This window comes from Rattus norvegicus, chromosome 8 (assembly GCF_021556685.1).
Source record: "Rattus norvegicus strain SHRSP/BbbUtx chromosome 8, alternate assembly SHRSP_T2T, whole genome shotgun sequence".
NCBI lineage: Eukaryota > Metazoa > Chordata > Mammalia > Rodentia > Muridae > Rattus > Rattus norvegicus.
In genome coordinates, this window is record NC_141541.1 from 67,711,440 (window position 1) to 67,738,735 (window position 27,296).

A 27,296-nucleotide genomic window follows, 5' to 3' on the forward strand; every position below is an offset into this window, starting at 1 on the left:
TACACCCCAGGCAGCGGGAAGGGCATGTTCAAAGGCCCCAGAGCTCAGGAGGATATGGTAAAACCTGGCATCGTATTCAGGGATTGGTCCATGTCCTGAGGCACTCTGCACATTGTCCTGCATATCCCATCAGAACTCAGCCAGTGGCTGCTCAGAGGAAACCCAGGCAGCGGCAACACTTCTACTTGGCCAGGTGAGAAGTAACCTGGCACCAGCAAGAGTATTAGCAATTTCTTCCTCTCTTTTTTGTACGAAGTTTGCAGGTGTCATATCACTGACAAATGCTATCCACGAAGCACCTCACTGTCCACCTGCTCAGAGTAGTCCAGGGGCAGAACAAACGGATCTGACTGAAAAGACAAATCTTCCTAACAGCTGGCTTTATTGCTTCTGAAGTTTCGTTACATGGATTTTCCTTGACAAGGGATGACTTTCAAGAACTATGCATTCTGAACGCTTCCTTGAATGGTCCTTGCAAATATGCACGGTCGGCTTTCTCGCTGTCTCCTCACTCCGTATTCTGGAGACGGGTGAGTGTAGTAAATCTTGCGAAGCAGCTGGGCCTTTGCCATTTATAACCATTTTTTTTTTTTTTTGGTTCTTTTTTTCGGAGCTGGGGACCGAACCCAGGGCCTTGTGCTTCCTAGGCAAGCGCTCTGCCACTGAGCCAAATCCCCAACACCGCCATTTTATTTACTGACTGATCTGCGCGTTCTAGAAATTGTGATTAATCACAATGTGTTGCTCTTCTTCTGGGAGGTCACCTGTCTCTTCTAGATGAAAGAAATTATGCGTGTGTATGTCTCTGTGTGTAGGTGTGTATATATATATGGATGCCTGCAAGGTCCAGAAGTGGGCGTCGGATCCCTTGGAGCTGGACTTATAGGTGTTTGTAAGCTGCCCAGTATGGGTGGTAGAATGACTCTGCCTTCTGGGCCTCCGATAAAGCAGTATGCCCTCTAACCACTGAGCCACCTTTACAGCCACCACATAGCTCTTCTAGGGTTTGCTGAATATTAACACTTGTCTAACATGTGAGAAGCTGATTTTGTTGTTTGTTTTTGAGACAGGGTCTTACTTATAGCTTTGGCTGGCCTTGAACTCAGAGATCCACCTACTTCTGTCTCCTGAGCACTAGAATTAAAGGCGTACATCACCACCACGCCTGGCTGAGAAGCTCACTTTTTTAAAGATGATTTTGGATTTCTTGCCTCTGAAATATAAATGACACCAAGACAAGACAGTCTGTTCCACTAAAGTCTTATTTTGGTGAGCTCAAATAGTCTATGAACCTGGTCATACCACTTCCTGTGTACTATATTGGTGAGTCTAAATACTTTTATTCTTGCTGGAGTTCAAGCCTCTAGCTTACATCTGATTACTAATAGTTTGTGTCTGAAAAGGACGCTTGTGTTAATGAAACCTTAACTGAAAAGATATCAAGGTTGTTCATACCTCTACTCCCAGGATTTGGAAGGCTAAACTAGGAGAATTAAAATGGGTTTGAGACCATCATGGGTTACATAGGAAGTCTCAGGGCAGCTTGGGCTAAGATGTGAGTTCCTGTTTCAAAAAACAAAAACCAAACCTTTATTCTTAAAAAATAAAAAGACATTGGTGCAGGTAAAATAAGTCAACAAGTAAAGACCCTTGTGTTGCTGAGCCTGATTTCCTGAGGTCACTCTTGAGGACCTACATGGTGAAAAACGTAACTGACTTTCACAAACTGTCCTCTTAGCACCACATCCATCAGATGGCATGTAGCACCCACACACACCAAATAAATAAACAGGACATGTAAAAGGTATCTCAGCAAATGGAACCTAAGTCTGGCCCCTGCAAGCAACTGGTTTAATTTAAAAGGCTTTCTTCTGGAAGGAATTATATGGGTTTTCTTGTTTTTGTTTTTGATTTTTTTTTTCATAAAATAGGGGTCAGAAAGTAATTTCAGGAGCCTGGGAAAGTAACCCTACAACTTATTACAAAATTTACATCTAAATTACTAAAATGGAAACTACTTCAGCCTTTTGTTAAGTGCACTGCGGGAGCCCAGATAAACCCATCTGGTTGACTTCCTTGATACCTGAACTGCAGTTACCCTCGAGTCCGTACAGAGATATTCTATCCTGCACATGAGCCTGTTTTCAAAAACAGTTAGTGTTTCGGTTTTGAGGTCAATGCAATGCATTCTTTTAATCAATAAACACGAAGTTTGTGGTAGTAATAAGCCATGTACACACTAATGTCCGTTTAGATCGGTAACACTAAAGATTTCATGTCCCCCCCCCACCGTGTGTCTGTGTGTGTGTGTGTGTATGTGTGTGTGTGCGTGTGTGTGCGTGCGTGCACGCTGTACATCAAAGGGTATCTATTAAAGAAAAATGAATTTCCTAGAATGAAGTCAGTTCCGATCACATGAGTAATATTTGTTCTGTGTTGACATTACATAGCATCAAAAACTTTCCTCCAGCGTTTGGATTTATTTTAAAGTGAGCACTAAATGCTTTCTGAAACCAGATGCAGTGGCTCATGTGACTAGTCCCAGATACTTGGGAGGCTGAAGCAAAAGAACCCTTGAGCAAAACAGTGAGACCCTATCTCAATAAATAAGTTAAAAAAGTTTCCTGAAGGGGTTGGGGATTTAGCTCAGTGGTAGAGCGCTTGCCTAGGAAGCGCAAGGCCCTGGGTTCGGTCCCCAGCTCCGGAAAAAAAAGAACAAAAAAAAAAGTTTCCTGAGATAAGATCCCAAGATTTATGTATTTGAATGAGGAACATTAACTTCAAATTATCTAAAATTAGAGGTCAGGATCCCAAGTTGCTCGGACAATGATAACTACATAAATTGTCATTATTTGTCGTTCAGTATGAAGACCACTATGGATTTTTCTTTTTTTTCTTTTTTCTTTTTTCTTTTTTTCGGAGCTGGGGACCGAACCCAGGGCCTTGCACTTGCTAGGCAAGCACTCTACCACTGAGCTAAATCCCCAACCCCGATTTTTCTTATTTATACCATCTCTACTTTGGATACACTAATAATAAGTTAAACTGTAAGTATAGTCTTATTGGAAAATAAGCTTTAGTCATGATGAAATCTTCAAAATCAGTGAACCACTAAATTTTTATTTTCTTCCTTTTCAATTTATAATATAGCCAGTAAATTAATAAATCACAATGGTGATTGCTCTGTTTGTCCTACTTCCTAACTTGGCTGCATTTTTTTAGCTACACAAATCTTTACACATCCAAGATGCCTAAGGTACAGAAATAGATTAAGTAATCAATACTCCCAATCAATACACTCTTTCTACTTTTTAATTAAGTAATTAATTAATTCAAAGCTTGAACTTCTAATCTTCCTGCTTCGGGCTCAGAGTGCTAGAATTACAAGTGTTCACTACAGCACCCTGGTTTAATTTTTTTTTAAGTATTTATGTGTGTGCCCATTTGTCATATTCTCCACGAGTGTGGAGTTTCTGCAGAGACCGGAAAAGTGTGTTGAATCCCCTAAAATCGGAGTGACAGATGGTTGCGAGCCAGTAAGTGAGGCTGGAAATCAAACTGGGTCCTCTAAAAGAGCAGCCAGTGCTCTTAACCACGGAACCATCTTTCCAACTCCTTAATTTAAAGAAAATTACTTTTCTTTTCCTGAGGTTATAATTGCATCATTTTCCCTTCCTTTTTTGCCCTCCAAACCCTTCCACTCCTCTTGTTCTCTTTCAAATTCATGGCCTCCTTTTCATTACTAGCTATGACATTCACAGCATGTGAGTGCACATAGTATAGCATATAGCATAGCTTCTTAACTTATGACTAAACTATTAATGTTACATTCAATGTGTCTTCTTCAGAATTTTATTTTATTATTATTATTTTTTTTTTTTGGTTCTTTTTTTCGGAGCTGGGGACCGAACCCAAGGCCTTGCATTTGCTAGGCAAGCGCTCTACCACTGAGCTAAATCCCCAACCCCCCAGAATTTTAAATATGCTTGAAGTCATTCATTTTTGTTTGCTTGTTTTTACATTTTGAAATCTGGTTTAACGTAAAGGCCAGTTATCTGCCTTCACATTATCATTCCGTAACTGTGAGGTACTTGCTGCCCACATTTGCAAGGGTCTGCTTAGCTATAAGCCTGGATTTTAAGTAATAAAAATATGTTACTATCTAATCAAGCGCTTTCTAGAATCCCAACTTACTTAGTCTCCCTGACCCCTGTCTCTCTTCCTCCTCCTCCTCAAGATGAACTGGATGCTGCAGAGCTGCCCTCTTGCACGTAGGCGTTGTTCGCTCACAGAATCTCTGTCTGAGTCTCAGTAGCCGATCTTTAGGTGCCTCATCTGTAGGGTCCCAGTGGCGTTTCCTCTCTTAGCCTCCACTTATACTGTCTTTTGTGCTTGGCAGAGTGGCCACATTTGCCACAGGTCCACTTCTGCAAGTCACGGTGGCCGCGCACTGACTGCAGCTTGTTGGGATGCTTTCAAAGGAGGACCTTGCAGTCTTCATCTTGCTTCTGCTGCTGAGCTGCTGAGCTCAAACAGCCTACACATTCTTCTTAAAATATTTTTTTAAAATTTTAATGTGTGACCATGTGACTGTGTGAGTGTATGCCAAATATGTTGATGCCCCAGAGGCCAGCACAAGACATCGGAGCTTGAGTTATGGGGGGTTGTGAACTGCCTAGTTTGAGTGCTGGGAGCTAATGTCAGTCCTCAGGAAGAGCAGAAAGAACTGTTTTGTTTATTGCTTTTTAAAAAAGATTCGTTAATTTATTATATATAAATACATTGTAGCTGTCTTCAAACACACCAGAAGAGGACACCAGATCTCATTACAGATGGTTGTGAGCCACCATGTGGTTGCTGGTGTGGATGCTGAGATTTGAACTCAGGACCTCTGAAAGTACAGCCAGTGCTCTTAACCACTGAGCCATCTCTCCAGCTCTGTTTTTTTTCTTTTTTAAGAAAGGATTTCACTGTATAGCCTTGGCTGTCCAAGAACTCACTCTGTAGATCAGGCTGGCCTCAGACTCAGAGGTCCATCTGCTTCTCCTTCTGCCTCCCTAGTCCTGGGAGTAAATTCGTGTACCCCACAGCCATCTGCATATTACTGTTTTAAATCAGACACACACATTAGCAACAGCTGCTGTAATACCAGTTGATAGTCATTTCTTTTTTTTTTTTTAAAGATTTATTTATTGTATGTAAGTACACTGTTGCTGCTGTCTTCAGACACACCAGAAGGGGGGAATTAGATGCCCACTACAGACGGTTGTGAGCCACCATGTAGTTGCTGGAATTTGAACTCAGGACCTCTGGAAGAGCAGTCAGTGCTCTTAACCACTGAGCCATCTCTCCACCCACTTGATAGTCATTCCTTTTTTTTTTTTTTTTTTTTTTTCTTTTTTCTTTTTTTCGGAGCTGGGGACCGAACCCAGGGCCTTGCACTTGCCAGGCAAGCGCTCTACCACTGAGCTAAATCCCCAACCCCTTGATAGTCATTTCTATTTTTGGCCCTTAGGCTTCTTAAAATCACCCCCCCACGGGCTGGAGAGATGGCTCAGCGGTTAAGAGCACCCGACTGCTCTTCCAGAGGTCATGAGTTCAATTCCCAGCAACCACATGGTGGCTCACAACCATCTGTAAAGAGATACGATGCCCTCTTCTGGTGTATCTGAAGACAGCTACAGTGTACTTATATATAATAAATAAATAAAAATCTTAAAAAAAAAAAAAATCACCCCCCCCCACACACACACCTCAAGTTAACTGTGCTTCCTGCAATGTGCTCTGCCTCTGAAGGTAAAGAAAGCTTCTTTTCTGCGTCTCGGCTGGGCGCAGGTCACGCTGATCCGATGATGTAACATTCTCCGGTCTTGGCTGCAGTGGACCCGATACTTTCAGACACAGATGTGCAGCCCACAAAGATAAACACACCCCGAGGTCTCTTCTCTCTTTAGGGTCCTGGTTTGTTTGTTTGTTTTGATTTTTCAAAACAGGGTTTCTCTGTGTAGCCCTGGTTGTCCTGGAACTTTCAGGGAGGGCAAGCGAGTAAACCAGGATAGCCTCAAACTCAGAAACTCACCTGCCTCTGTCTCCCAAGTACTGGGAAGAAAGTCATGCACCCAGATAGGTTCACTGTTCTTACCCAGCCCTGGCTCTCTTTCATCACAATGAAGGGGCCATTTCTTGCTCTAAGTTTCTTTGCTGCCATCCTTCTTAAAGCCCCCTTTTTTATGTTTTAATGGTACAATAGAGAGAACAGGGTCCTGATAGGTGGGTCAGTAGTTAAGAGTACTGCAGGTCCTGGCTTCGGTTCTGAGGATCACATAGCAATTTACAACCATTTGTAAGTCCAGTTCTGGATGACTGATGCCCTCTTCTGGGTCTGAGAGCACCAAGAACATGTGGTGTACATACACACACGTAAGCAAAACACCTATATGCATAAAATAATGAGGATGTTTAAAATTCACTGTCTTTTTTTTTAAAGATTTATTTATTTGTTATATACACTGTAGCTGTCTTCAGACACACCAGAAGAAGGCATTGGATCCCATTACAGATGGTTGTGAGCCACCATGTGGTTGCTGGGATTTGAACTCAGGACCTCTGGAAGAGCAGTCAGTGCTCTTAACCGCTGAGCCATCTCTCCAGCCCTAAAATTCACTGTCTTAACCATTATACTTACTAGTGTTGAGTATATTCACATGTTTGTACAACCAATCTCAAGAAAAATTTAATCTTCAAAATGTAAACAGCCTGGGGAGAGGACTCAGTAAGGTATTTGCCGGCAAGCTTGAAGACCCGATGCCTATGTGTGATCACAGTCCTGGGATGGTAGAAACAGGAGGGTTGCTAGATCTTGCCGGCCACCTCGCCTGGTGAGCACCAGGTTCAAGATAGACCTTGTGTCAAAAAATAAAAGTCGGGGCTGGGGATTTAGCTCAGTGGTAGAGCGCTTACCTAGGAAGCGCAAGGCCCTGGGTTCGGTCCCCAGCTCCGAAAAAAAGAACCAAAAAAAAAAAAAATAATAAAATAAAAGTGATTGAGGAAGACACCCAGTGTCCACCTCTGGCTTCCACATTCACTCATATTTATGTGCACACTCACTCCCCACAACATGGACAAAGAAATGTGATGCACACACACAAAACCCAACCCCTGAGACTCGACACCATTAAACTCCTCCCCGTTGTTGTAGCCCCCAACAAACTATTCTTCTTTTCTAAGAGTCAGAACATTCCAGATAACTCATGTGGGTGAAAGTGGGTGGCGAGTGTGTTTTGGTGATTGTCTTAGCTCAGCATAATGTCCTAAAGGTTCATCCCTCAAAGTGGAATAAGTCAGACTCTTTTCCTTTTTAGACTGAGTGGCAGCCCCCTTGATACGAGTGCTGCATCTTTTTTATCCACTGATTTGCCAGTGGCTGTGTCTGTTACTTTCACCTTTTGGCCTTGGTGATTAATAACATTGTAACTAAGGATGCAGACATGTCCTTAGGAACCTGCTTTTCCAGAGGACAAATGCCACATGATCTCACTTGTGTAAAATCTAAAAAGGAACTCACAGATTCAGGGAGAATGGTGCCTAATGGTGGCTGATGGGAGAAGGGACTAGAAAAAGGGGAGATATTAACCAAAGGCTCCAGGTTTCTGTTAGGCAGAGAAACATGTTTTAGTTATTACAGAGTATGGCAACTGTAGTTAACGATGAATTGTTTTAAAAGGTGACTCACCTTTTAAAGAGCACCTTCTTCTTCTTCTTCTTCTTCTTCTTCTTCTTCTTCTTCTTCTTCTTCTTCTTCTTCTTCTTCTTCTTCTCTTCCTCCTCCTCCTCTTCTTCCTCCTCTTCCTCCTTCTCCTCCTTCTCCTTCTTCTTCTTCGACAGAGTTTTGTGTGTGTGTGTGTGTGTGTGTGTGTGTGTGTGTGTGTGTGTGTCTCACTGGCTTTCATGGAATTTATTCTGTAGACCAGGCTGGCCTTGAACTCAGACATCCTACTGCCTACTGCCTCTGGTCATATCCTGGATATGGGCAGGGTCGCCTGCTTGAGTGCTGGGATTAAAGGCATGTGCCACCACTGCTAGGTCTTCTTTGGCTTCTTATGCTGTAGCATAACTCCAGGGAGAGAGGCTTTACTGCAGCAAGTGCCCCAAGCAGGACTTTCTGGAGTTGTCTTTGGATTGAAAGATAGACTAAGGGGTTGGGGATTTAGCTCAGTGGTAGAGTGCTTGCGTAGGAAGCGCGAGGCCCTGGGTTCAGTCCCCAGCTCCGAAAAAAAGAACCAAAAAAAAAAAAAAAAAAGATAGACTAAATATTTTCAGAATAGATTTGGTGGTTGGTACTCAAGGGTTGCAACATTTTCTCATAGTCATGGAAGTGTGTTAAAGGCCCTAAATGGCAGACATGTGTACACATTAGGTAAAGCCTCTTTTTTTTTTTTTTTTTGTCAGCATCCTGGTATTTCTTCAGAAGATAAAATTGATTCAGGGCTTTTAAATCCATCCCTTTCTATATTAAAAATCCTGAGCTATCTGACCAAACAGACACAAAGAAGCTTCGTGGAGATGGACATGTGTTAGCATAAGCCACTTGCTTGGGGTTCAAAAACATTTGGTAGAATGACAATTAGTATATTTTAGGTGCCAATAGTAAAATATAATTCTGCCGTCGACCTCTATGGCCTTGACTCCCGCTGATGTCACCTGTAGGGACCTTCTCACCACCCACAGGATATACTCTTTGTTATGACTTTTTATGCACATGGGTGGTTTGTCTGCATATATGTTTGTACACCATGTGTGTTCTTGGAGCCTACAGAAACCAGAGAATGATACTGAGCCCCTGGAACTGCAGCTACAGAGGGTTGTGAACCATGATAAGGATGCTGGGAATCAAACCTGGATCTTCTGGAAGAACAGTCGATGCCCTTACCTAGTTAGTGATCTCTCCAGCTTCTGTGGGATCCTTTTTTTAGATTGTTCTAGTGCTGGGGCTGAGCTACGGGGCTTTGTCATGCTATCCGTTTTCGTTATGTCCCACTATTGAGCTACATCCCCAGTTCCACTTCCACATTTACTCCGCGTTTTTATAGTATCCTCTTTTAAACCAACTGGTAGAGCTTGATTTAGAGGAAACTGGTATATCTGAGCTGGTAACACCAGCACTTCATCCAAGGGGCAATCAGTAAGCCTTACATTCTGCACTGGTATCAATCTGGAGTTATGTTTAAAGGGTCCAGCCTTGTAAAAGTGACTTGATAAAGTCTCTTAAAGTTATCTCACCATTCCAAATTGCCCATAGTTCATGGTCACTGTTACCCTGCTCATTATCCTGTGAAACATTAACTCCTTGGAAAGTAGCAAAAAAGAGTTCCAGAATTCAAGTGATACCATGGAAACAGGTTAAAAAACCTAGCTCATAATGAATATTCTTTTCAATGATGAGTTCTGTACATCCCAGTAATCCAGAACCATCAGCTCAATGCTCTGGTGGAAATTACTAAATCAAGAGGTTCTTACTAGGGCAGGTGTGTGTGTGTGTGTGTGTGTGTGTGTGTGTGTGTGTGTGTGTGTGTGATAGCTGGACTAAGCCACCTTTGTCCCCCATGTACACCATGGACAAAAAAGGGCAACACCACATTTAGATGAAGACCTGGAAGGCCACTGTGCACTCAAACCTCTTTCCTGTGTTAGGGTTTCATCTTAGCTTGTGCTCTCTCTTCTCACATAGGGATGCTGGTCCAGGAGCATGACATCTCACAGACCCTACCAGTGACGTGCTCTGATATAAACTAGAGTAACAAGGGAGCTCCCTTAGCCCTGTGGAGGGTCCAGGATCCTCCCTAGACAGGTGCAGGCCCTTTGCAGACTTCAGCATATTTTAATGTCAAAGCTTGGAACAATTGCTCAGATTTCTTTGTTTCTTTTCTTTTTTCTTTCCTTTTCTTTTCTTTTTTTTTTTTTTTTTTTTTTTTGGTTCTTTTTTTCGGAGCTGGGGACCAAACCCAGGGCCTTGCGCTTCCTAGGTAAGCGCTCTACCACTGAGCTAAATCCCCAGCCCCCAGATTTCTTAATGTTTGATATTGGACGTTTCCCTGACCACATGAAGCCTATTCTTCAATGTTAGGGCAAAACCGTTAATTTCATATTTATTCAAAACTCAAATCCACACTGAAACCATCCTCCAATTCCTTCTATTCCTGGAAGGTAGAGCCCCATCTTTGATGTTCCTGTCTCCTAGCCACTTGCATAGCCCCTTGGTCTTTCCTGTCTTCTCAAGTCATCTGGAACTCTACCTCTATTTTTTTTAATGGTTTCAAAGGGCTTTCCTTAGATCACACAGGCAAGATTTCAGCTCCCTTTCCTGGCTTTGGTCCAGGCATTTCCGCTTTTCTCTGACATTTTTACCTTCACCCTAATACTTTATTGGTCTGTTTCCTTATTTGTTTATCATGTGTGTTTGGGCGCACACACGCCACAGCAGCACATGTTGTGTTCAGAGACAACTTGTGGGAGTTAGTAGTCTTCTTTCACTAGGCGGGTTCATCAGGCTTGGCAGAAAAGTGCTTTCTTAATATTTTTGCTGAAACGATATCTTTTGTCACTTTTTAAAGAGGTTGGAAGCCAGTGATCTGTTCCATGGGCTCAATTCTCCCGTTAACATTAGCCTGTGGAAGCAAAAAACACCTGTGGGATTGAACTCTTACTCCAAGCGTGTGAGGTAGTAAAGAGGTTCAGGAGTTGGGTTTTCCAAGCTCTGGGATCTCGAAGATGAAAAGCTGAAGCCTGATTCTCAACTCACCCTTCTTTCCCAGTGTGCACCTCACTGTGCACTGGCAAGCCCCACCCCTTGTTTGGAGACTTACTTTAGTACAGTAAGAAACCAGATCTTAACAATAGATCCACTGGTTTCTACCCCTCAATCCCAGCTTTTAGATAGTGCTTTCGGAGGTCTGACTTGGAAGATATACAGCTAATCCCCAGTTCAAATCCAAGCCCTCTAACTCTGCTCCTGAGACACACAGGCTCAGTTTACAGCCCCATCCCTTTCTGTCACTCCCACAGGAAATGTGGGTGCATGGAGGGATCACTTGCTCTCAGCTGATCGTCTAGGTCTACAGACAGAACGTGTTCTTCCAAAGCACACACAACAGAGGCGAAACCTAACACGGAGAACACGCCAAAAAGCAGGTTACAGGGCTCAGTGAGGGCCCTGGAAGCTAGGCAAGGAAATGGAAAGGGGTCGATCTGGAAATTAGAAAAGGAGCTCAGGGGCTCAACAGGCACATTGGGGAAAATGCTTATGTTAGAAACTCAGAAAAGCAAACTTCCTCTGTAGTTCTTTGATTAGATTTGGTGCTGGGGGTAAGGATCTGATACTCCAGAGCTAAGTAAGGCTGAGATGGTACACTAGGATAGCTGTTTTCTACGCTGGGTTTGTTTGTTTGTTTTGTTTTGTTTGTTTGTTTGACAGAGCTCTCCTTAATTTGAGCAAGAGAGGGCATTGATTTGGCTACCGTCAGGAAGTTGACCAGTAAGGCCATGGTCAAGCATCCCACTCTCCAGCATGCTGAGTCTCCAGTAGCATTGCCCAACTCTTAACAACAACAAGGGTCCAATAACAACACTATATGTATAGGGCTCTGCTCCCCACCCCCTCCCCTGAGGCTTTCAAGACTGCATCACTTCCCACAAGAGCAGCAATGAGTGTCTGTGAACTTCTTCAGGACCCAGGTTTCATGATGGAAATTTCAGCTGAATTTCTTCCCTGAAGATCTGCCTGTAGGTCACTCCCCACCCCCCCACCCTACCTCCCCAGCCTCCCAGCCCCGTGAGAGACCCAGCTTTAGGGTCCCATGGCCTTTCCATTATCTAAATGTTTTCCCAGAGCTAGACTGGTGAGCCACCTTTCCAAGCTCCTCAGGCAACTCTGGGGAGTCTAGGAACTTAGGGTCCCCAGGTCATTCCTGACTTTGTCCCCAGAGGACCGGAAGCTGTTTGTGGGAATGTTGGGCAAGCAGCAGGGTGAGGAGGATGTCAGACGTCTGTTCCAGCCCTTCGGCCATATCGAGGAGTGCACTGTCCTGCGGAGTCCCGATGGTACCAGTAAAGGTGACCTGAACTACCCCTGGGATTTCCCGATGACCTTTTCTTAGTTCTGACTTCTGCAGCAGTCATTCCATCCTTCTCTCCTGCACCAGGCTGTGCCTTTGTGAAGTTCGGAAGTCAAGGGGAAGCTCAAGCTGCTATCCAGGGACTACACGGAAGCCGGACAATGACGGTGAGAGCTGGGGATCTGGGCTAAGGGTGAGGCCACAAGCTGTCAGTGTCCCAGGGCAAAGGCCTGCTGGGGAAGGCACTGGGCTCTGAGCACTGTTAGGGTCAGCCCTGGTCACCACGCTCTTCTTCTGTCCAGGGCGCCTCATCCAGCCTGGTGGTGAAGTTGGCAGACACTGACCGGGAGCGCGCGCTGCGAAGGATGCAGCAAATGGCTGGCCAGCTGGGCGCCTTCCATCCCGCACCGCTGCCCCTCGGGGCCTGTGGCGCCTATACCACTGCGGTAGGTAGCGGGCCAGGGTGGGCGGGGCCAGGGGAATAGGATCCATTGGCAGTTGCTAGTCTCTGAGTTCTCTACACACGCCCTCCTTCCTTTTCCAAGATCCTGCAGCACCAGGCAGCGTTGCTGGCCGCAGCGCAGGGTCCCGGGTTAGGCCAGGTGGCTGCGGTGGCCGCCCAGATGCAGCACGTGGCGGCCTTCAGCCTGGTGGCTGCTCCGCTGTTGCCTGCTGCAGGTAAGAGACCCAAGAGACGAGAACCATGGTTGGGATAGCCACTGAAGTGCCATTTGCTAATTCTCTCATCTTCACCTACAGCCAATACATCGCCTAGTGGTAATGGCCCTGGTGCACTCCCTGGCCTTCCAGCGCCCATGGGGGTCAATGGATTCGGCTCCTTGAACCCCCAGACCAACGGACAGCCAGGCTCCGACTCGCTCTATAACAACGGGCTTTCCCCTTACCCAGGTGGGTCACCCTACTCTACTGACCCAACCCACCTTGAAATGGAGTGGGAAGAGAGACTTTCCAAGCGAGGACCTGCTTGGGGGGAAAGAATTCCATCTTCCCAGCGCCTTTCATAGCGGTCCTCCACCTCCCACACTCCCACCCAAGGGTCTCTCCCCTGGCCCCTGACCACCTGCATTCATCGTGGGCCTTGGGCCCCCTCTCTCTCCAGCCCAGAGCCCCGGTGTGGCTGACCCCCTGCAGCAGGCCTACGTTGGGATACATCACTATGCAGGTTTCATTTGGTGCTGCCCAGCCCGGGGGCATGGGTGCGGGGTGTTAAAGGGCCTCAGAAAGAAATAGGGAGATTTGTGGGAGGGTTAGGCTCTGTTCCAAGGAGTCAACCCTTCCATCCTATTCAGCCCCAGCCCCCAGCAACCTTTCTTGGGTCAAGGGTTATGGTGAACTGGGTTGAATCTCTCAGAGCTGGCCAGGCAGATGGGGATCTGTTGGGGAAAGGGCTCCTGGGGGTCACTGCCTACTCCCACCTCTGTCTCCAGCAGCCTATCCCTCGGCCTATGCCCCAGTGAGCACAGCTTTTCCCCAGCAGCCTTCAGCTCTGCCTCAGCAACAAAGAGAAGGTGAGGGACGGAGAGCTGGAGATCAGCGGCCTTTGGAGGGGTAGCCCTCGGGGTCCCTCTCCTGAACAAGCCTGCTACTGTTCCCACAGGTCCTGAAGGCTGTAACCTCTTCATCTATCACCTGCCTCAGGAGTTTGGGGATGCGGAACTCATACAGACATTCCTGCCCTTCGGAGCTGTTGTCTCTGCCAAAGTCTTTGTGGACCGCGCCACCAACCAGAGCAAGTGTTTTGGTGAGCTGATCCATCCCCCTGCCTCAGGATTCCCTAGGGACCGTACACAAGGCTTCCAGAGGCTGAATGTCATGGCACAAAGTATGGGCAAAGCAAGCCTTACTGCAAATCACCCGAGAATCTGGGTAACTAGAATGTGAGCGACCAGGGAGGCTTCAGCTTCGGGAGTTTGTCCAGAGCGGGTGGAATCTGGGGTTGGAATCAAGAGACGCCCACAGCCTCCAGCTGTGGTTCTGAGGCCAGAACGGGAGGACTGGAGCAGAGAAAGAGTGAACCCAAACCAGGCAAATAGTCCCTTCCTCACACCAGACTTCCTTCCCAGCTTCTCGGGAATCGCACCCTTAGGAATGATTTGCCTCTATTATGCTATGCACACATACATGTTCACATTTTTTTTTTGGTTCTTTTTTTCGGAGCTGGGGACCGAAATGTTCACATATTTACTATGCACACATACATGCTCACATGTTTACTTTGCACACATACATGCTCACATATTAACTATGCACACATACATGTTCACATATTTACTATGCACACATACATGCTCACATATTTACTTTGCACACATGCTCACATATTTACTATGCACACATACATGTTCACATATTTACTATGCACACATACATGTTCACATATTTACTATGCACACATACATGCTCACATATTTACTTTGCACACATGCTCACATATTCACTATGCACACATACATGTTCACATATTTACTTTGCACACATACATGCTCACATATTTACTTTGCACACATACATGTTCACATGTTTACTATGCACACATACATGTTCACATATTTACTATGCACACATACATGTTGTTCACATGTTTACTATGCACACATACATGTTCACATGTTTAAGCAATGAAAGGTTACATGCGATGATGGCCCTAGCCTGGAGATTAGAGAGACTGACCAGCTAGACTCCCAGGTAACCTGTCTGCCTACACCCTCCAGGGTTTGTTAGTTTCGACAATCCAACCAGTGCCCAGACTGCCATCCAGGCCATGAATGGCTTTCAAATCGGCATGAAGAGGCTCAAGGTCCAGCTAAAGAGACCTAAGGATGCCAACAGGCCTTACTGATCTGCGCTTGCTGACCAGTCACAGACAGGTGCGCTTGACCCTTCGAGCCTTATGACATTGGGGTACTGTCCTCTGAGAAATTCAAGGTGACAGAGATGGAAATTCTTTCAACCCAGAGTCTAAGATGAGTTAAGACATCCCTGATGCTTCCACAGTCTTGGACAGATGATTTCCAGGAAAATTTAGCCCACTCTAGTTTAGCAATGGCTGCAGTTTGAATGAAGAAGAGACCAGCTAGTGTGGAGATGAAGGGAGAGAAACAGCAGCCCTCAGGAGCTAGACCTACAGTGCTTACTGGGCAACAAGTTGTGAGGTGACAAGGTCCAGGTCCTGCAACCTGGAGAGATGTGCTGTCCTTGTAGGTCCCCTTGACCTCACCTCATTCAAGCTGCTCCAGAACTCTCTGTAGGACATTGGCAACAGTGATCTGCCTAGGATCTAGGCAAGGGCTGGCTTCTGTGAGCAGGATGCTGTTAGCAGAGACATCATAGGGGTGGGGTGGGTGCAGGGATGGGGTGGAGGGTTGAGCTGCTCTTGTCTTAACCTCTAAGGTGAAATTTGCCTTCTCCCTCCCCTGTCTCCGTATGAATTAATTACCCAACAACAGAAACTGAAGAGTGAAGAAAGGAAACGGAAAAGCACAGAAATGCTGGATCGGCCCTTCTGGAAGGAGTGGCGTGGACAGAGGTGGATCGGACCCAGGGCTGGCGCCTGGGGCTCAGGCCACTCATCATGTGGGTTGTTCCATGGAGCGCTCAGGCTGGCAGGGCAACCAGTGCTGGCTGAGGATCGACTGATCTAAGGGAACCAGCAGAGAGCCTCGGGGGTGCCAAGGGCTTCTCAGCAAGGGAAGCCCAGACTTACTTCGTTCAAAATCATATCATTCCTTAGTGTTTAGGGACCAAAGGACTATTGCTTTTTTTTAAGAATATATATATATCTATATAAATTAAAACAAAGAAAAAAAAACAGGAGACAAAAAAAAAAAAGACAGTATAGAGTCTCATAAAAGCTGCCTTTAAATATCCCCAGGAGACAGGGTGAAAGAGACCCTTGATAGCCCCAGCCTAGGCAGAGGAGGCTGTGGAAAGATTGTCCTGTGTCTCGTCCCTTCTTAAGCTACTCCCTTACCCCACCCTTTAAGAATATGATAAAGGACGTGAAGTCTAGGCTCATATTCAAGCAACAAGAGGGTTATGGAAGCAGTGAGCCCATGGCCCCACAACGCGCGGATAGTATCCCTGAAGAGGCCTGGGGAGGAGCTTAGGCCTGCTCTGGTCTTTGCTACCTTAGGAGGCCCCCAGCCATCAGAAGTGGGAACCTGTTTTTCTTTCCTGACACCTTTTCTTGTGGAGCCAGAGCCTCCCCAGGTAGGGAGAGAGAGAGAGAGAGAGAGAGAGAGAGAGAGAGAGAGAGAGAGAGAGAGAGAGAGAGAGAGAGCCTTTCCTTCCCAGGCCACGTAGACCAAGGCCTCGCCTTTGGCTGAGCTGAGACACCTCCTGTTTCCCCTCCCCTTGCGACTCCCCCCCCCCCCCCGTGTCCCCTTGCTCCAGGCCACCTTCTGTCTCTTAGTCTAAGTTTGCCCACTTGTAAAGTAGATTCAAGATCTATGTAGAGGGCTGTGACAACAGACGTGGAAGGCTTGCTGCTGTAAATACTGCCACTGAGAAGGGGATCATTTTCACTATGTAGAAGCTTCAGAATTAGAGGTCCCTCTCTACCCAGGACCTGGGAGGGAAGTAGATGTTTTGCCAAAATTCTAATTCATTCCTTTAAAAAGTACATCTTTCCTATGCAAGCGTGTCTCCCATGTGCTTACCCAAGGTGCTTTTAGATGGTGAGCAGTGTTCAGCTTAGAAGTGGTGTGTGCTGTCTGTCTGTCCTTGTTTGTCTGTCTGTACAGTGGGTGCCATATAAAGCTGATCAACGGTGGTGCTTCCTGCCTGCTTCTGTGAGATGGGCAAACGCTTCGGCTTAGAACACCACCACTCACCTCACCCGGGTCAGCCGTTCCTGGGCCTGTGGGATCTCGAGTACATTGTTTTCCTGTGGGAGTCATTTACATTCCTATCCTGAAGTCATGGATCTACCTAGTTTGAGGCCTCACAGAGTGGGAGATATTCTGGTCTGACACTGGAGAACTGCCATCTGATATCTTTCACTGGGACAGTGAAAGATGTGGGTAGGAGAGAAGATAATCCCTTTCAGGCCCTCTCTAAGGACATGTGTTCCTACCTGTCCCTTGCCTTTGGTCAGTTTTTGGAAGTAATGAGAATGAAAACTAGATTTGTCAGGGACATTACCAGTCATGGTGTGGTTTACCTCCACAAATAATTGTCAGCTGGGAGAGGAACTGGTGGCAAGGCCCATACACACCAGCTTGGTGCTAGCCTAGATGGGTACCTCAGGCCCAGGTGAGATAGGCAACATCTGTCCATTTGAACAAACAGACATTCATGGGTCTAGGACATGCTCAGTCAGTATGTGTCTACCTTGCAAGCACAGGACCCTGAGATCAATTCCTCAGAACCCACATTAAAGAACAAAACCAACTAAACTAACCAACCAAAACAAACAAACCCCTGCAAAACAAAGACAACAAAACAAAACAAAAAGCAGGCATGCAGCACTGGGGCAACAAACCAATCAAACTGTGGCTCTCACTGGCTACCATTTCAGCCTAATTGGTAAGTTGAATTTGAGGACAATAAGAGATTCTGTCTCAAGAAAGCTAGGTGATGGCACTTGAGGAATGACAGCTGAAGTTGTACTCTGGCCTCTGCATGTATATTTATACACACTGGCATGAACAGAAACAAACCTCAGGTATTCAGGTAACTACCAAGTACCAGGAGTTAAGGGGAAGCAGACTATTAAAGTGCACACAGGGCAGGACACATGTGGTCTAAACCAGCAAGAAAACTACTAACTCAGGCTCAAATGTTGGGCGAGATCCATGAAAGTCTTCCTGAAGATTAAGACACAGAATCACCAAGGGTGACCTGGGATATCCAAACAAGTCTTTGAACAACTGCATCATTTCGAAAAAGTATTTATGACCAAGACATATCACATATTTTAGCTCCTATTATGTTATAAATAAGTCAAGACTCTTTTACTATTCCTAAAGCTACTCTGAACCTTAACTCAGGTTCATGTCAAGGCATTTGAAACAATCCAACTTATTTGACGTCATGCTGTAGGGCATGAGTGAAGGACTGGCAGACACTAGATTCCCAAGCTGCAGGGATTGGTGTGGTCTAAATCAAGGGTTGGCCAGCTATGGTCTGTCAGTCAAACCTGGCCTGTGACATGTTTTGTATGACCTACAAATTAAGAATGATTTTTTTTCTTTTTTTCGGAGCTGGGGACCGAACCCAGGGCCTTGCGCTTGCTAGGCAAGCGCTCTACCACTGAGCTAAATCCCCAAACCCCAAGAATGATTTTTTAAGAATACCTTTTAAATTTTTTTCAAGAATTTTGATATTTTCGTTTAAACTCTAAGTATGTGTGCCTGCCTCTTTGTGGGGAAGGGCCCATGAGTGCAGGTACCCACAGAGGTCAGAAGAAGACATTGGATTTCCTTGAACTGGAGGTACAGATGTTTGTCAGCTGCCAGATGAGGATTCTGCAGAACTTGGCCCTCTGCAAGCACAGTGCATATTCTTAACCACTGAGCCATATCTCCAGTCCAGTTTTTGTATGTTTTAAAGGGTTGTCAAAACAAAATGTCGAGACAAAGCTTAAAACATCTATCTGGTCCCTTAGACAATAAGTTTACTGACCCTTGTTAAGGTAATGGAAGATTTGTAGAATGTCTAAGTTTGAGCAACCTGGTGTTGCGTCTGTTTGTATGTGCATGTAATAGTCTGGCCCTTTTCAGTTGCAAGTATCAAAAACTTAACACAAACACCTTTTAGTCTTTAGGAAATGAAATAGCTTTACAGGAGGTCAAAGGACATACTTGCCTCCAGGAATCTCTAGGTCTAGGGGTTTAAATGATGTCTGTACCGCTTGACTCTGCTTCCTTTTAGAGTTGATCTCACTACTTCTAGATCTAAAGCCCTAGGGAAGGCCTTTCTCAGCCTTGAGCATGTGCACACCCCTCAGATGGAGAACTGGGCCACTTTTTCCAGGTCCATGAGGAAGGGGGAATCATAGTTCCCCGAAGGGAAGATAAGCAGCAGATATGCAATTCACCCAGCACGTTTTACCTCCTGCTGCATCCACTTAAACTTTAATGGACAAACATACAATTCCAAAACTGCGACTGCCTGACAGTGTAACAATCCTAGGCCCAACCAAAGCATACAACATCCACTTCCTCATGGGAGACCAAGCAGTTCCAAACACAATTGTTTTACCTAGCCCTGGTTTCTTAGGATGTGCAATTCTTGATCAGGTCTAGATTTATTCTTAAGAATTTTGCAATATGTGCCCCCAAAAGGTGATTTATCCACTCCCACATTACCAATATAAAATAGGAGATGGAGATGAGACCATAATCTTTACAAAACTCTTCCATTTGGAATAAGACAGAGTCCAATCTGCAACACTTCCTTCTGGACAGTGGAATGGCTGCTCTAGCTCCTTTCCATTGGGAAATATCTCCTTTATTGCCCTTTGGTGGACCTGCCTGAGAAGATAGAATGAAAGCATCCATTTTTTCATGAATTTTGGGTCTAAGGATTGTCTTAGTAACTCAGCACCCCCAGATCCATTCACCAGCTATGACGTTCAACTGACTCCCGAGCTCGTCGTAGGTTGGGAACTGCTGTCGTTTCTATAAACTTTCGGAGTGTTCTTTTTTTCAAGTCTTGATCCGGGCCTCAGAAATTATATCCCTTAGCAACTGTTCTAGGTTTATTTCTGTTGCTCTGATAAAATACCCTGACAAAAGGCAACTTAGGAGAGATAGGGACAACTTTACAACTTCAGGACATAGCCCATCATTGTGGGGAAGTCAAACAGGGCCATCAGACATCGAGTCATATTACATCCCATCCCAGAGCAGAGAGAAATGAGTACAAGCCTGCTCAATGGCCTGCTTGCTTGTGCTCAGCTCAATTTCTCCACCTTTACACCGTTCAGGACACTCTGCCTAGGGACTGGTACAAAGAAAGACCCATGGTAGGCTGCTTCCTCCCAAGACAACCGCTCCCGGACATGCTCACAGCCTATTCAACAGTGTAGACAATTCCTCATTAAGACTCCTCTTCAACCATGTGATTCTAGTGTCGTCCAATCGACCATAATAACTAGGTCACAATATGAATATCCCTCTACTCCAGCTCCATGGTTTCTTTTTTTTTTTTTTTTTTTTTTCGGAGCTGGGGACCGAACCCAGGGCCTTGCGCTTCCTAGGCAAGTGCTCTGCCACTGAGCTAAATCCCCAGCCCCTGGTTCCTTTAATAGCCGTCCACCTATCATGCTGTAGAGACAGCTGCCATTCCATCTTGATGGTCATATTCCAGCAATATTGGCCTTCATGAGGTAGTCAAAATCCTGAGTGGCGCTGACATCTAGGTGTCAGCCTGAAGAAGATACTTGCGCAGGACTGAGGCACCCAAGTACTCATCTGGCCATCAGCCTACAACTTCCTGCACGCCTCGCTCTCCAGCCAGTTTTAACGTGGAGGCTACATCAACAAAAGACTACTGCGGAGGCCCTGTCAGCTAATGCTGGATCCGCAACCCTTTGAAACCTAAATGGCCTGGAGACTGGGAACAGAGTATTTAGCCCTCAATAGGACTATTTTTCCCTAGATGCAACCCAGGTATCCTGAATACAGAGGGAAAAAGCCATTTGGTTTGTGACAAGCATGGTGACCTCTGACTTTAGAAACAACCCAGGCTGTGCTGCTGTGTGCTCTGACTGTGTCTGGAGGCTCACCCTACCTCAATGTAGCAGAATGTTACAGGGTATTTGATCACACCGTGAACCCCAAGATAGTATTATTTACTGAAAATCTTTCTTTTTTTTTAAGATGTATTCATTTATTATATATAAGTACACTGAGCTGTCTTCAGACACACAAGAAGAGGGCATCGGATCTCTTTACAGATGGTTGTGAGCCACCATGTGGTTGCTGGGAAGTGAACTCAGGACCTCTGGAAGAGCAGTCAGTGCTCTTAACCGCTGAGCCATCTCTCCAGCCCACTGAAAATCTTTCTAGTTGTGGTATGGCTCAGCCCTTAGCATACACCTTTGGTCCCTTTGGCTAGAATCCAGACACACCCTTAGTATACACCTTTAGTCCCAACCAATGAAGTTAAAATTAGTTTGCAGAGGGGTTGGGGATTGAGCTCAGTGGTAGAGCGCTTGCCTAGCAAGTGCAAGGCCCTGGGTTCGGTCCCCAGCTCCGGAAAAAAAAAAGAAAAGAAAAGAAAAGAAAAAAATTAGTTTGCAGAAGAAAGCAAGTGATGTAATTGAGTGGCAGACAAAGTGACGAATCAGAGCAAGAACTGATAGAATAGGATATACCCAATTATCATGAGAGAGGAAAGGGAAGCTACTTGAGGGGCAGTCCAGGAGGGGGCAGAAGCAGTTTCCTTGGGATAGTTTTACAGAACAGGTTGTAGAGAGAGAGAGAACAAGCAAGCTAGACACAGGAGAAGACAGAAGGAGCCAGAGAATGAGAAGGAGGCAGAAATTACTAAGTTGGAACTCAATAGTCTGCTTGTGGCCTCTGGACCTCTCCCATGATCAGTGTATTTATATATTACACAGCTGTTCTTTGCTCTTAACAAGCTAGAACCAGAGCAGGCCAGGTTCTGGCTCCCAGCCTGCAGCTTGGATCTGTACTCCCAGCTTTCTCTTCTGCCCTCCTCCGAGTTGACACTTGGCACATTGTTGGTCACATCTCTACAGTCCTCACTTACCCAGCTAAACACGATAGGCTGAAATCTGAGTCTGGCATTTTCCAGGAGATGCCTTTAGTACTTAGCAGAAAATTCAGGGACTCAGGAAAAAAGCTTGAAGAAGGAGCTTCATCCCCAAGTAGTCAAAAATGCCCTGACATAGCTGCCTTGGCTCTGGGCCCCAACAGAAAGCCATCCATCCAGGCTAGATTAATTGCAGTTGACTAGGAAAATCAGCTACCCATCCACAGGACCCCGTGCTAAGATGAGGACTTTGATTTCATCTCTGCATCTCAAGTCCTCTGGAAAACAGACTCCAGGACAAAGATTAAAATGATGGCTTGACACCCATGATGGTGAGGGGGGTGAAGAGGCAATTAAAAGATGATTTAGCCCTGTGCTGACAACTACTTTACATAAGCTGGGGGGGAAGGGGCAAGTCACCCGACAGTGCTAGGTTTGTTTCTAAGCATGTGGCATTTGCAAGGAGAAGCTGCATCTTGGAACAGTTCACCAAGGGGATTTCAAAAGGGTATATTCATCTACACACCCTTCCTCATCTCTTATTTTCACTGGCACCCCAAAAATCCCAGGTACTTCTCAGTGGCATCATTTGCTCCCTGAGTGTTGGGAAGGCCAATGTGCCTTTTTTTCTTTCTTTCTTTCTTTCTTTCTTTCTTTCTTTCTTTCTTTCTTTCTTTCTTTTTTTTTCTTTCTTTTTTTTTTTTTTAAAGATTTTATTTATCTATGTGAGTGACACTGTCGCTGTCTTCAGACACACCAGAAGAGGGCATCGGATCCGATTACAGATGGTTGTGAGCCACCATGTGGTTGCTGGGAATTGAACTCAGGACCTCTGGAAGAGCAGTCGGGTGCTCTTAACCGCTGAGCCATCTCTCCAGCCCCCCAATGTGCCTTTCTACAAAGATGTAGAAACAGAGACACTACTTGCCATAGGCAGGGCACAGCGCAAGGAGAAGGCCACTTATAGCATCCGAGAAGGTGCATGAAGTTTATATATGCCCAATGCATTGTACAGGATGGACAGACAAGCGCCAGATGCCTGGCGTTGTGTTCCAAGCCAAGTAAATCTTAATTTGGAAGAGGAAAGAAGTAGTTAAGTGTGGCTTTGACTATCAGGATTCTGTCCTTTTTTCTGGAAACTCCTAAGCCCTAAATTCCATTATTTCCTGGATTTCCCACTTCAGTCCTTTTGCTCTCATTCACTTCATATTGGGGAACAAGGGCTAGGAAGATGGCTCAGTGGTTACAGCGCTTGCTTCACAAGGATGAAGACCACAGTTCCGATCCCCAGAGCCTCCCATAAAAAGCCAGGTCATGAACTGCTGTAATTCCAGCCTCAAAGGGATAGAGAAGAGATGGGCTCTTCAGAGCAAGCTGCCTGGGGGGACTGGCTATACAGGCGAGCTTTGAGTTTGATTGATAGATGCTGCCATGATGAATAAGGTGAAAGAGGAGGGACATGAGGGCATGACTGCTCCAAGGTTTGGTTGAGGAGGTTTTTATCACAGATACGAGGGAGAGCACAACCAGAGGCATCTGGAAGAGTCTAGAGTAGGGAGAGAAAGTAGTAGCCTAAACATGACATGCCTGAAAAAGAGCCAGGAGGACAGAGGGCAAAAGAGGACATGTGGCCAAAATGGCAGGGCTATATAAAAATGAGAAATGGGGAGCTGGGAGAGCCTGTGAGCTGGAGAAGTTTAGGATAGAGGGTGGGTGAATAGAGCTGAGAGAAGCTGGAAGTGAGCCAGAGGCCAGTGAGCTCTTTGGCATGCCAATAGACACCACAGTTGACCATTGGTCACTTTTCTTTTGGACCTGACAGAAGAGTTGTGGTGAAGACTTCACAGAGTTAACCTCTGACCTTCTCATGGGCGAGCATACATGTGTGCCCTACACCTACAAACATCCATATACACACACGGGCATAAGACACATATGAAAATGAACAAAAGATTAGGAAAGAAAATTTGACTGTCATAATTACCAACGTGTACAATTATTTTAGTCTTGGCAGTCTGGATTGATGGCCTAAGGCAGCAAGATTGTAGTGAAAATGTTAGGAAGAGGCCAGCATGCTCTAACATTCAGACATCTTCCTTTCTAATGAAATCTCCACTGTTGATGAATATGTGACCCATATCTCAGTATAAATGGTTCATCGTATCGCATAACAGTGGATTCCTAACTTCCCAGGCCAGGATGACCAATTACTTCAATTTTACCTCAGCTCCACCAGCTGAGTGTTGTGTAGCCTGTTGCTTTCATACCCCATTCTATTCCCTGGATTAGGACTGACTCTGTCACATGGGACAGGGATCGACACAAAAAAAGCGTGGGAAGGGAAGAAAAGTGTAGGTGTGTGGCTGACCTCATGCAGGATTGCACAAGGGGTTCAAACAAATGCCATGTCTCTCTTACGCTGCTTCTCAGGGCTCACAACCATCTGTAACTTCAGCTCCAAGGTATCCAATGCTCTCTTCATGAACCCTACGCACGCACGCACGCACGCACGCACGCACGCACTCGTGCACATACACTAATTTTTTAAAGGCTGAGTTCGTTTATCACATTTATACCCTGAGATCAAAGAATAGGAAAGAACAGTTGAATCTAGATAAAGGGGCAGGAGTAAGGGACGGAGCAAAGTTGCTGACAAGGCAAAACACAGGGAAATACAGGACACTGTGAAAGAACAGCCTTGGGTTGGAAGGAATTCTTTCCCCATTTGAAATATTAAGACTGGAAGAGGATGATTATTGGAGTTAAGCACTAGTCTAGACAGAGTGAGTCATAGACAACCCTCTTCAGGTCAGAGGTCAGAGGTCATGGAAGCTGTCAGGAAGTTGAGACAAATCTCCCATTTCTCTGCCTCTCTTCCTTTATTCTCATTGTCAGCTTGTCTTTCTCTATTCTCATCCCTCAGAATAGATGGGATGAGGTCCAATCAGACTCTTAATCTCTCAGCCTAATCTCATAATCTCCAACTAGAACAATCTGGTTAACAGAGCTTGGATTAGGAATCCACTCTACAGCTCAGTCAATTGCAATTTAGGCACCAGAAGTCTCGGGAAACACACTCAGGGCTTTGTGTCTCGAGCATGGATATAGAAAACACAGTTTCCAAAGAATGAGGTTGTGGGCTGGACTGACTAAAAAGGATGTCTACCCACAAGCTCGAGTCTATAAAGCCAGGTGACTGTCTTCACTTACCTATTAATCACTCTTCTCGAAGCTATGACAAGATACTTGACAGAAACAGCCTATGGAAGAAAAGATGTGTGTCTGCCTCGTGATATCAGAGAAATATAAGTCCACTGTGGCCAAGAAGCCATGGCGCTGGGAGGGAGGCACAAAAGGGAGTGGCTGGAATCTTACATTAAAGTCCAATGGCCCTCACTCTCTCTATGATCCTGTGATCAGTTCTGTTATCACTTGGGGCAACCACTGCTTCTCTGATTAAGGTGGTATTGACTATTAGGACCAGAAGACAGGGTTCTACAACACATGCTAACAAAACTGTGATTATAGTGATGTAGGTCCTGGGGTGGTGACTCAGTAAAAATATGCGTGAAAACTTGAAGACTCAAATTCAGATCCTCATTGGCCATGTAAAAGTGGGGTGCAGTAGCACCATCTGTAATCCTAGCACTGGAGAGGAGGAAACAAGAGAATCCCTGGGGCTTGCTGGCTAATTAGTCTATCCAATTATGAGCAGCACTTCTGGTGAGAGTCTCTCTCTCTCTCTCTCTCTCTCTCTCTCTCTCTCTCTCTCCTCACACACACACACACACACACACACACACACACACACACACACAGTGGCAGGGAGGAAGGAAAGGGAGGAGGCAGGGTGGGAGGAGGGGAGGTGGGAAGGAAGTTAGGCAAGGAGGGAGGCAGAGAGGGAGGGAGAGAGGGAGTAACTGACATAGATATGTGTGCATAAGAAAATGAAGAAAGCCAGGAAGAGCATAATAATCTATAAAGCAGTTAAAATTCGTTGAGCACAAGATGGAAAGGATTAAAGAGGGGGAGTCCTGAGAGGTTGTGGGATTCTGCCATTCCACATTTCATCCATAGAGACACAACTCTTGTGTTTTCCTACAAACACTATGTTGAACACATTTCCACAGAGCATGGCTCTCAGAAGACTGTGTGACCCTAAGTCATGAGTAAGACAAACCAGTTCTGAACTACTGTGAACTTTTGTACTCTGAGACTGAAGTATATCCCTCATTTTTCTTTAGTTATTACAATGTAACAAACATCAAAATTTGTTAGCAGTCAGCTTCCTGGGGACCCTTGGCTCGATCCAGTTGAGACTTACCAGTAGGCAAGGAGAAAAACTAGAACCCAGTGAACAATCCTAATGGTTCAAGCCAAGCTTGGATACCACATACAATAACTTAATTTTCTCTTCCTTCCTTCCTTTCTTCCTTCCTTCCTTCATTCTTTTGAGACAGCCCCCCCCCCCCCCCGGGAGCTGGGGACGGAACCCAGGGCCTTGTGCTTGGCTTGCTAGGCAAGCGCTCTACCACTGAGCTAAATCCCCAACGCCTTGAGACAGTTTATGTAGCTTTGTGAGTCCTAGTGCTAGTGCTGTAGACCAGACTAGCCTCACAGAGATCCATCTGCCTCTGCCTCTCAAGTACTGGGATTAAAGGCATGAGCCACTACTGCCCTACTGCCTGGCACTAAATTTAAAAATAAAATTTTAAAAATTTATTTTAATTATGTGTGTGTGTGTGTGTGTGTGTGTGTGTGTGTGTGTATGCGCGCGCGCGCGTGTGTGTGGTTGCGCGTGTTTTCCTGAATATACATGTGTGCACCACATGGGTTCCTACTGCCAGTGATGGCCAGAAGAGGGTAGTAGATCTACTGGAACTGGAGTTACAGAGTGTGAACTGCCTTGTAGGTGCTGGGCAGCCTTCCCAAGCCAGGCATCTGGCAAGTGCAGCCATTGCTCTTGGCTGCTGAGCCATCTCTTCATCCCAAATAACATATTTTATTTAGCTAATTTCTGAGATGGTTTCATATATCCCAGGCTGGCCATGAATTGGTTATGTAGCTGGAGACTTCTTCTTCTTCTTTTTTTTTTTTTTTTTTTGTGGTTCTTTTTTTTGGAGCAGGGGACCGAACCCAGGGCCTTGCGCTTCCTAGGTAAGCGCTCTACCACTGAGCTAAATCCCCAGCCCCTGGAGACTTCTAACTTGATTTTTGTGCCTCAACTTTCTGAATATTGAGATTACAGAATACAGATTACAGGCACTACACAGGATTTACACACCTGTGCATAAACCAAGGCTTTGTGGATGTAGGCAAGCACTCTTCCAAGTGAGCTATCCCCGGTCCCCTAAGGTTGTTTGATGAGAAAACCAGGGTGCAGTCGGTACACCGAAGCAAGAGAGCATGGGAGCAAGTCAGATTTCAGAATTTTAACTTTTG

General features: G+C 45.6%; 1 protein-coding gene across 13 annotated transcripts in view; it reads left to right on the forward strand.

Annotated features, from left to right (window-relative positions):
• The window catches only part of Celf6 (CUGBP, Elav-like family member 6), a 30,971-nt gene extending 14,069 nt beyond the window's left edge, over positions 1 to 16,902 (forward strand). For 4 of the 13 annotated variants that reach the window (NM_001413529.2, XM_087561026.1, XM_087561028.1 and 1 more), the window contains 10 exon segments: positions 11,980 to 12,108; positions 12,198 to 12,277; positions 12,413 to 12,556; positions 12,656 to 12,788; positions 12,870 to 13,019; positions 13,231 to 13,293; positions 13,559 to 13,639; positions 13,729 to 13,872; positions 14,843 to 14,998; positions 15,578 to 16,902. In NM_001413529.2, coding sequence (NP_001400458.1) covers positions 11,980 to 12,108; positions 12,198 to 12,277; positions 12,413 to 12,556; positions 12,656 to 12,788; positions 12,870 to 13,019; positions 13,231 to 13,293; positions 13,559 to 13,639; positions 13,729 to 13,872; positions 14,843 to 14,970 — 1,052 coding nt within the window. In that variant the 3' untranslated portion in view covers positions 14,971 to 14,998; positions 15,578 to 16,902. 13 annotated transcript variants of the gene reach the window in all.
• The last annotated feature ends 10,394 nt before the right edge of the window (positions 16,903 to 27,296 follow it).